The sequence below is a fragment of the Neovison vison genome, chromosome 11 (assembly GCF_020171115.1).
Source record: "Neovison vison isolate M4711 chromosome 11, ASM_NN_V1, whole genome shotgun sequence".
Taxonomy (NCBI): Eukaryota; Metazoa; Chordata; class Mammalia; order Carnivora; family Mustelidae; genus Neogale; species Neogale vison.
In genome coordinates, this window is record NC_058101.1 from 8,602,730 (window position 1) to 8,612,435 (window position 9,706).

At 45.2% G+C, this 9,706-nt stretch overlaps 1 protein-coding gene across 1 annotated transcript; it reads right to left on the minus strand.

Moving 5' to 3' along the window:
- Nucleotides 1–712: 712 nt before the first annotated feature.
- Nucleotides 713–2,604, minus strand: LOC122919267 (growth-regulated protein homolog gamma-like). Its single transcript, XM_044268206.1, has 4 exons — nucleotides 2,502–2,604; nucleotides 2,268–2,391; nucleotides 2,075–2,158; nucleotides 713–1,332 (listed from the first exon to the last, which is right to left on the minus strand). The coding sequence occupies exons 1-4, from the start codon at nucleotides 2,593–2,595 to the stop codon at nucleotides 1,317–1,319; spliced, it is 318 nt and encodes a 105-aa protein (XP_044124141.1). The 5' UTR covers nucleotides 2,596–2,604; the 3' UTR covers nucleotides 713–1,316.
- Between the last annotated feature and the right edge of the window lie 7,102 nt (nucleotides 2,605–9,706).

Sequence of the window (9,706 nt, forward strand, 5' to 3'; positions counted from 1 at the left end):
TTGAAGACGTGTATTATATATATATATATTTTTTTTTAAATTTTTTATTAACATATAATGTATTATTAGCCCCAGGGGCACAGCCTGGGAATCGCCAGGTTTACACACTTCATAGCACTCACCATAACACATCATGTATTATAGTCTAAATCCATTTCTCTTCCTACTTATCCTTTGCTATTTTTGTTATATATTTTAGTTTACAGCATGTACTTATTTCCATAGATCCTCCTCCTCCTTCTTCCCCTACCCTTCCTTCTTCTTCTTGCTTTAGTAAGTATTAGCATAGATCACTATCCTTATTAAATAATATAAATTTTTCAAGTTCTTAGGAACAGTCCACTTTTCCACCTTTTGGTCCCAGCCTCATCAAAAAGGGAAAGAATTGCATAATTGTTTGAAAATCTACTCACTCAAAGCCTTTAATAGGAGCTCTTGTTACAATATTTGTAAAAATCCAGAAGTTTATAAAGAAGTAACCTTGAATATTGAAACAGCGTGAAAAGCAGTAATGTTTTGTGTACAACTAGAATTCTCAAGGTGCTTGGGGAGAGTAGTATGTCAAGTATCACTTAAATAAGAGAAAGGTAAGGAAAATGAAAACTAGTAGCAGGCCTAAAGTTAGGTGTGACCTACAATCTAACTGTATAACACCTTGGACACCCAGTAGAACCAAAGATGGAGAAGAATAAAACAAAACCCAGGCTTGTTATTTTTTTGCGAAACTTTATTGTCATATAATTTGTAAAAATGTAACAGTAGTTTTAACTTCTCTGTTCCAAGACAGAGCAACACTGCATAATGAACATTAAACAAGGCATTATGCCCTACAAACTAGACATAAAATGTCCAAGGGAAACTTCAACATAAAAATGTTGACCACATAACGTGTAACAGTTTCAATAAATAATAACTGGCATTCTTTTAACAAGTACAAAAATAGATCCATGCACACTGTTTAATTGCTTCCCCTCCCTTCTTCCCTCCTCACTCACCCCATCAATATGCGATGGCACTTGATGATTTCCCTGGAAACACTGGTTTCACAACGCATTTAAAACCCATCATCTTCAGATTAAATAACAATCAGGACTGAGTTGTGTCTGATTAAACACATCCACATCTTTAAATACTAACATATAAAATATTAAATATGAGCTTTGAAAAATAAATACAAACATAAATAAATAGAGCTCATCATAGTCTAACACGCTAAGGCCTTTCTAGATGTCTGTAGAAGGTTCTCTTCTTCCTTTTCAGTTCCCATAAGGGCTTTTCAGGAACCGCCACCAGCAAGCTTCTTACTTGTCTTGGGGTCAGTTGGCGCTGTCCCTATGATGAGAGAGGGTTACTGGTACAGGTGCTAAGGAACCCTGCTCTTCTCTCACACTGGCGCCTGAGGCTGAGGGATTTCTGTATGGAGACCCTGGCCCAGCCCTGCACCTACGGTACCCACTGCCCTGCACAACAGAGACTTGCTCTTTATTGTGGATGGGCAGGGCTGTGGACTGGCCTCTATTATTGCCTTGAAAGAACTAAAACACAGTACTCACTGTCACACTGGGTTAAAATTTTACATGCAAGCCCTCACTTAAACCTCATAGAAACCATGAAAAAGCTATTATTACCTATACCATTTTGCTGAACCTCAAAGGGATTAGAAAACTTTCATAAGAATCCTGGATTTGAGTTTAGGGAGGTCTCAGAGTCCTTGCTCTCAACAGCTAAGCTGCAGAGCTCCATGTTGCCAAAAACCAGGGGTGCCGCTTCTCAGGGCTGAAACCCATCAGGGATGGAGGTAAATACTGCTCCTTCCTTAAGGGGCAGGAAACATTTTAGCATCATTGGCCAAATCCACTTGTCTTTTAGGAAGACACGTTTACCCACACTCATCTGCATGGGGGCAGAGGGCACTGGAACTATCCTCCTGCACCAGAGCAAATGAATGATCTTACAGGCAGATTTAATTGTGAAATAATAACGATTTTCAGTCCTTCAGCTAAACTCTTGATAAAAACTCCCAGGAGTGGTGACCTATGGCTCTCGTCCCACGTGAGTAAAAGGCACAACTCACTTGTTCAGCATCTTGTTGATGAGTCTCTTGACCAGGGGGGCTTCGGGGTTGAGACAAACCTCCTGCCCATTCTTGAGAGTGGCTCTGCGGAGAGAAGGCAGAGTCCGCGTCGGCGGGGCTGCGGCCGGGCGGCCGGGCGGGGGCAGCGGGGCAGGGGGGCGGCCGGGGCTCAGCGGCGCGGGGGGTCACTTACATGACTTCCGTCTGCTCGCAGTGGGGTCCCGAGGGCGTCAGCACGACGTTCTGGATATTCTTGAGGTGAATCCCCTGCACGGTCTGCAGGCACTGGCAGCGCAGCTCGGCGGCCACGGGCGCCCCTGCGGGGAGAGCGCACGGGGTGAGCGCGCCGTCCCGGGTGGGCGCCCCCCGCCTCCGCCCCCCGCCCCCCGCCCCCCGCCCCGCCGGGGGCTGCGGCCCCGAGTGTCACCTGCGGCGCGGCGGCCGGCGGGGAGCAGCAGCAGCAGCAGCAGCGCGGCGCCGAGGAGCCGGAGGGCGCGGGGGGCGGCGGCGGCGCGGGCCATGGGGCTCAGCTCGGAGAGTCGGGGCGGCGGTGCGGGCGCTGCGGAGCGGGAGCGGGCGCGGGCCGAGCGGGCTCTGTGGCTCCCGGAGTCGGGAGAACCGCTTTTATGCCCGGTCGGCGCGGGGCCGTGAGCCAGCCCGGGGCCAGGGAAATTCCCGGCAGCGCAGGTCGCTCCGGGGTCGGAAAGGCCGTGGCGGCCCCGCCCCGCGGTGGAAGGGGACCCGCCCGGCCACCCCCCTGCCCGGCCTCCCGCGTGTCCCCGCGGGTCGGGGACGCCCTCTTTCCGCCCAAATCCCCAAAAGGGGCGGGAGTGGCCGTCGCGCTGCTGCTGTCCCTGCGGGGGTCGCGTGGGCGCCCAGCGGTCCCGGGGCGCGGGGCAGGTTTGGTCGGACCCTTCAGTTCGATCCTTCAGGGGAGAGAATAAACTCTGCCAGACACTGAAGCTGTTGCAGTTGGAACAGTTGAGGCGGGAATGGCAGCCTCCCTTAGCTACACATCCTCTCAGTCTAAACTGGGTTTTGCAGATGGTATCGTCCCCGGGTAAAAGCTCTGAAAGTGTCATCTCAGATGACATGCAAGAAGGTTCGCGTTCTTCGGTGTGTTACCAGTGCAGATACATCGCACTTAGTCCTGTGCTTTGCGCAGCGGGGCGCGGCTGCAGGGGACGGGGACAGACTGCCCCCGAGCGGAGCCCGGTTTGTTTGAGGACGCACTTGGTAACCTGCCCTGTTTCTTCTCGGAATTCTGGGACTTCCCGCCCTCGAGCAACTCCTGGAGCCCCGCGCCGGTTGTCTAGGAGCCGGTGTTTCGGGGCGGGCGTGCGGGAGCAGTGAGGGCTGGCTTGGGAGGTCCAGCTGTTCTAGTCCTGGCAGAAGGATTACGGACACCAGAGAGCCAGGACCTCGCGAATCCCACTTTACTCCTCTGAGTCGCCAACAGACAGGTTTCTGAGTATGTAAATACTAGGTTACCAGGCTGTTCCACCGCGGGGTCATCTGAATGTATCTGGCTCCTGAATTTGATCGCCTAGGGAAACAACTGCCAGCTACTTGAGTTTTCTAAGAATGCCAATAAAACTTTTCAGTCTTTGTAGCTGAGGTCTTCTCACCGGGGCAATGCACTTTCCAGCATCAGTTTTGATATCTCTTTTTAGATTAAAGTGGATAGCTTCAGTAGACTCTCCAGGGTAGCCCAGACCTCACAGATGTGGAAGATATGCCGGTAGTGCCAGTGGGAAGGGCTGGGGACCGAGGGAGCTGGTCTGCCTCCAGAACAGGGAGAGAGTGGTAAAGCCCTGAAAGCTGGAACCTCAGCTACACCATTTCTTACCCTGTGACCCTCTGATTGTGGGCAATTTATCTACTCTCTCTGGGCTCCTGGTTTTCCTCTGTAAAGGAGAACAAGTAATTAATGCCTGCCTCACAGGGTTGTTATGAGTATTAAATGTGTTAACATTTGCAAAACATCAGCACCTATTGCGTTCTATAAATACTTGTTAAAATAGAAGTTGTGTTTTAAAACCTTCCTGTAATGGACTAAATATGCCACCCACAAATTCCAGTGTTGAAGCCCTATACTTTGTGATGATGTATTAGGAGTGGGGACTCTAGGCCGTAATGAAGTCTATATGGGGTTCTGGGGGTGGGAGTCTTAGGATGGAATTAAATGCTTTTATAAGAGGAAACACCTAGAGAGCTTGATATATCTCTCTGTCTGTCTTGTGAGGGTGCAGCAAAACGATTTGCAAGACAAGAAGAGAGTTCTCCACAGATACTGAATCTGCCGATCTTGATCTTAGACTTCCTGCCTCCAGAACAATGAGAAATCAATGTTTATTATTTAAGCCAGCTGGTGTATGGTATTGATGAGCTGATGAAGGCACTTACCTGCGGTGAATCCTTAGGTAAACAGGGGGAAAACGTCTTTCAATTTGTCTTTTAAAATTTTCAGCATCAGGAATTATGAAAGGAAGGTACATCTATATTCTTTCAAGCTCTTAGAACAGATTTTTAAAATCCATTGTTTGAAGTTTTAGTTTCGTATGTAAAATGGGAAGAAGAATAAAAATTCTCCCCAATCCATTTATGGGAAAACGTTTCAGTTATGACTGTCTCTATGCCTTGGGCATTAGCAGCTGGATGCCCAAACAATAGAATGTATTAGCTGTAAGGATTCCCGGGCCCAACCCAAAGTACTGATGTTAGCAAATACACAGGAAGAGTAGAATTTCAATTTGCATATGATAGCAGCCAAAAGGATGAGACATTCAAGAATTAACTCATTATCTGTGGAATTATCTACAGTGTGACTTCTAAGACTTGTTTAAATCAGAATTATTGGCATTCAGGAAGTAAGTAGAAAGGTATTTTTTTCCTTTCTTAATGTGCCACTTTCCATTATTTAATTCATTTAATTCACCCCCTACTAAGTTTCAGAAAATTTTCAGAGCACCAGTGTTATAAAGCCTGCCATGATAGGGACGCCTGGGTGGCTCAGTTGGTTGAGCAGCTGCCTTTGGCTCAGGTCATGATCCCAGCACCCTGGGATCGAGTCCCACATGGGCTCCTTGCTCAGCGGGGAGCCTGCTTCTCCTTCTGCCTCTACCTGCCATTCTGCCTGCCATTCTGTCTGCCTGTGCTCGCTCTCTTTCCCTCTCTCTCTGACAAATAAATAAAATCTTAAAAAAAAAAAAAAGCCCGCCATGATAAACAAATCGCTTCTTGTTTTAAGATATATTGAATGCTACTTTTATATGCGCAAGCTCTAAGTCCATGCTGTCACTAACCCCATGAGGTTTTCTCTAAAATATAAATTCAGTTTACTAAATTCTATTTTACCCTATAATTGTTACTGTAGCTTTCAGATTTGACAAATACATTGCAATATGCTTGTAAAAGCTTGTGTCGCCCTTTTGCCCTCAGCAATGTTCTTGTTAATCAACCCCAAAGAGTGAGTCCTGTGGCTCTGCTTTATCCTGACTTGCTTGAAAGCTGTGCTGGCAGATTTGCCACCCTCTCCCTCCCATTTCCCAACAGCTTTAGCTTGTTGTATAATGGTTCTGCTGAAGGGAGCTTGTCACTAATGAGATCAGCTATCACTTTGTCTAAGGGCCCTCAGTTGCACATCTGTGCTAACCCCCTCTTCCAATCTCTACTACAGCCGCTATTTCTACCTGTCTGGTACCCACTCTTCCTTCAAACAGAGCCCTAGTTTTCCTTCAGGAATCCTCATCCTTGCCCTTATCAGTCCACATGATTAAGGTGAGATGACTTGGCTTTTGAGCTCCCGAATGGAGTTTGTGACCCTCTGGCAGTGTGGGTCCCTCCTTCCTGCTTGTTTCCTCGCCCAGGCCAGTGTGGGTTCAGAGTGGAGCCAGGGATTTAAGATTGGTTGAGTCAGAGAAGATGCCAGTTGTGTTGGAAGAAAGGATATTGAGAGGCTCTTGCTTCTTGCTGGGATTGCTAAATTGGTAAGATTGAAATTTGGAGTCTGGCCACTGTTTGGGAGGGGTCTGCCGGAGCATGGAGCTGCCACAGAGGAAGGCATGGGCCCTCACTGACCTCGGATTATTTGGGACATTATTGGAGCACCTGAATCTAGCTTTACCCAACCTAATCCACGGACTTTCATTATGATACAGTGGTTGATTTTCTTTCCTTAGGAAGCGAATCTGAGTCACGTTGCCATCACTTAAGATTAAAGAGTCCTGAAAAATACTTCCATCTCATATATATATATATAAAGATCTTATTTATTTGACAGAGAGAGAGAGAGAAAGAGCACATGGGGAATGGGAGGCAGCAGGCTCCCTGCCGATCAGGGAACTTGATGTGGGGCTTGATCCCAGGACCATGGGATCATGACCTGAGCAGAAAGCAGACGCTTTACCCACTGAGCCACCCAGGTGCCCCTCCATCTTTCATATTGCTGCTAAAATTATCAGTTACAGAGTGATTTCTTCACTATTTAGATCCCTCCCTCCCTCCCTTTCTCCATCTATTCATTCATAAGTTAGGATTTATGAATTTGGAAGCAAGTTAGTTCCCAGGAATACCAAAAAGCGTAAGATGCATTGTACTACCACCGCATTTTTAGGCTAATAGGAGAAGCAGACATATAAATAGAATATTATGAAGTAGCCTGGTAAATGACATGATAGACTATGTCCAGGATATGAGAGGGGCATAGAAGTGGAATCCCTAACCTTGATTCTCATTGGTATGGCCTGAATTCTCGGAAATCTTTGCAGAAGCCTTTCTAGGCCAAGTGTGCCCCCGAACTAAGTCGGAAAGGATGGATTTTCCCAGGTGAATGTGGAGATTGAAGGGTGGGGAAAGCATTCTAGAATGCGATGACCAAATACACAAAGTCAGAGAGGCCAGAATGAGCCTTGTGTCTACTGGGAGCTCCCCATGGCTTATATATCTGGAGTTTCGCCCGGGAGGCAGAACCCAGTCACTGAAAGCTGTGTGTGGATCCCTTTCAGTTGTTACTGCCATTGGAATGCTCTTACACCCATCTGCAGCAGTTTTCATGACTGTACGTGCACAGATTCATCATGTAGTGTGGGATGCAAGTGAATAGAAGTCAAAGCATGTGGCAGGAAATGAGGAGATAGTGGATTGATTCAACAGACCTTTACCAAGCCCTCCTGGTATATAAGGTGCTAGGGCAGGTTTTACATGAGATGCAAAATTGGGTAAATGCCAGACTCCTGACTTGACATTCTTTAATATCTATCCAATATACTCCCTGAATTCACTTCTGCTGTTGCTGCCCATGTGGTGAAGATGCTGGTGATTTGAGCAATTTGCAATTATTTAAAATCATTTTGGGTCACACCAAGAAACACTCAACATTTTTAAAGAATTTCAAAATTAAAAAAAAAGTCTAAGTTCTCACTTCTGTTTTCTTAAAGTGGGTGAATTGTTTCTTAAATGTTCATGGATATAGTCCTGATGAAATAAATACTGCTATGATCATATCATGCAACATGAAGAAAGGGTGGTATGACCAATTTACAAAAGGGAAGTAAACACAGGAAAGGGGAAACTTCCCCACGGAAATAGTTTATGTTATAAGAAGATGTTTTTGGAGAATGAAAACATCATGATGATTTTGGCATTATGGAAGCAAAATTTAGGAAGTCAGTAGATGACTGTATAAACCACTAATATAAAGTGTCACATACAGTGTCACACTATGTATTGTAGCCGGGAGAATTATGAATAAAAAATAAAAAACTTGATTTTTAAATGTTGTCCATAGTACCTTTTTCAATGTTTTTCACTGCACCTTCATGTATTTTTTTTCACCAGAAATGCTTTTATATATATTTTTGTTTTTATTCTTCTTCTTTTTTAAAAAATATTTTATTTATTCATTTGACAGAGAGAGACCACAAGTAGGCATAGCAACAGATAGAGAGAGGGGGAAGCAGGCTCTCTGCTCAGCAGGGATGAGTGGGGCTCGATCCCAGGACCCTGAGATCATGACCTGAGCCGAAGGCAGAGGCTTAACCCACTGAGCCACCCAGGCGCCCTTGTTTTTATTCTTCTTGTCTGTGTGCATTCTTTTTTATTTTTTATAGAGATATGCAGAGATTTGCATACCTACATGTGATTGATAACAAGCAGTTGAAATCTTACTAAACCAGCATAAGCCAAACAAAACAAACAAAACAAAAAATCCTGTGCGCCACGGTGGTGGTATTTAGGACTTATTTGGTATAAACAGCAGGCCAATAAGGCAGGCCAGGGCAGGAAATAGCAAATTATTAGATGGGGCTGGAACTGAGAAGCAGAAATTCAGGAATAAAGCTTATTTTGTCTGTTTTTCTTGGACCATGCAATCTCTCATTTTGGCATTTCTCTCTGTGTCTGCTTCACGTTTTGTGTATTCTGTGTCCCACTGGCTTAGCCAGCCTAAATATTTGTACTCCTTTTAAGGTCTTGGAAAGAATCCTCATAAGATTATTATGAAAAACAAATCGGTTTGCATGTGTAAAATGTGCCAGAAAGTAAATTCTATATAAAATAAGGAAAATAATTTATGAAATGAAAATAAAATAAAGAAAAAATAATAAAATAATTAAAATTAAGAATAGCTTTTACAAATTAAAGTGAATAAGTTGTGCAAAAATTTGTACTTCCATAGTTAAGGCTAAGTAATCAGTATTATTTTTATAAAGATTTTATTTATTTATTTGAGAGAAAAACAGAGCCAAAGAGAGAGAGAGAGAGAGAGAGAGAGAGAGCGCACAAGCAGGGGGAGAGGCAGAGGAAGAAGGTGAAACAGGATCCCTGCTGAGCATTGATGCGGGGCTCAATCCTAGGACCCCGGGATAATGACCTGAGCTGAAGGCAGGTGCTTAACCCACTGAGCCACCCAGGTGCTCCAGTAATAAGTATTGTTGACTGTTTATATTTAGCAAGTGGGTTCAGGATGGGATTAACGTTCTTTAATACCAAAGAGCAGAAGGAGAAAAAGGTAAAGATCCAGAGAGACTGAGGATGAAGGGAGCTAAGTTTAGGGCTTGCATAGTAAGGTGGGAAGACAGGTCATTGCTTGAGGGGTCAGGGCTGATGGCAGGGCTGCGTATTTGACAGAAGTGAGGCGGATCTGGGACCAGAGTTTTTGAAAGTCCAAAGGTAGTTCACGCTAAAGAACAAAAGCATTGAAAATATCAGAGAATCTCACCTAGAACTGGAAAGCATTAAATGACACTGATACCAACTCACAGGACTTCATTTTCTTCCGCCATATTTTGTAGTTCAGGGACAAAGCAGAGAAAGACAACGGGAGTGAGCAAGAATGGGGGATTCACCTAGTATGAACTGCGCAGAGAGTAATTTGCAGAAATGACTAACCTGGAGTCCAGGGTGCGCTAGAAGGTGAATGAGGGAGGATAAGACATGAGAAACAGAAGCAAACGATGGTGGTGGGGTTTTCGAGGGACTTTTTGGTCCCCATGAATGCCGGGTATGTTCATTTTAAGTTTGAGAGCAGGAGTGTGAAAAGGATAAAGGGTTCTGGTCTCAGAAGAGCCTTTCATCATTGATAATCTTGTGGCATTGCTCTGAACATGATGATGTCAAAGGCAAGGTTCTGCT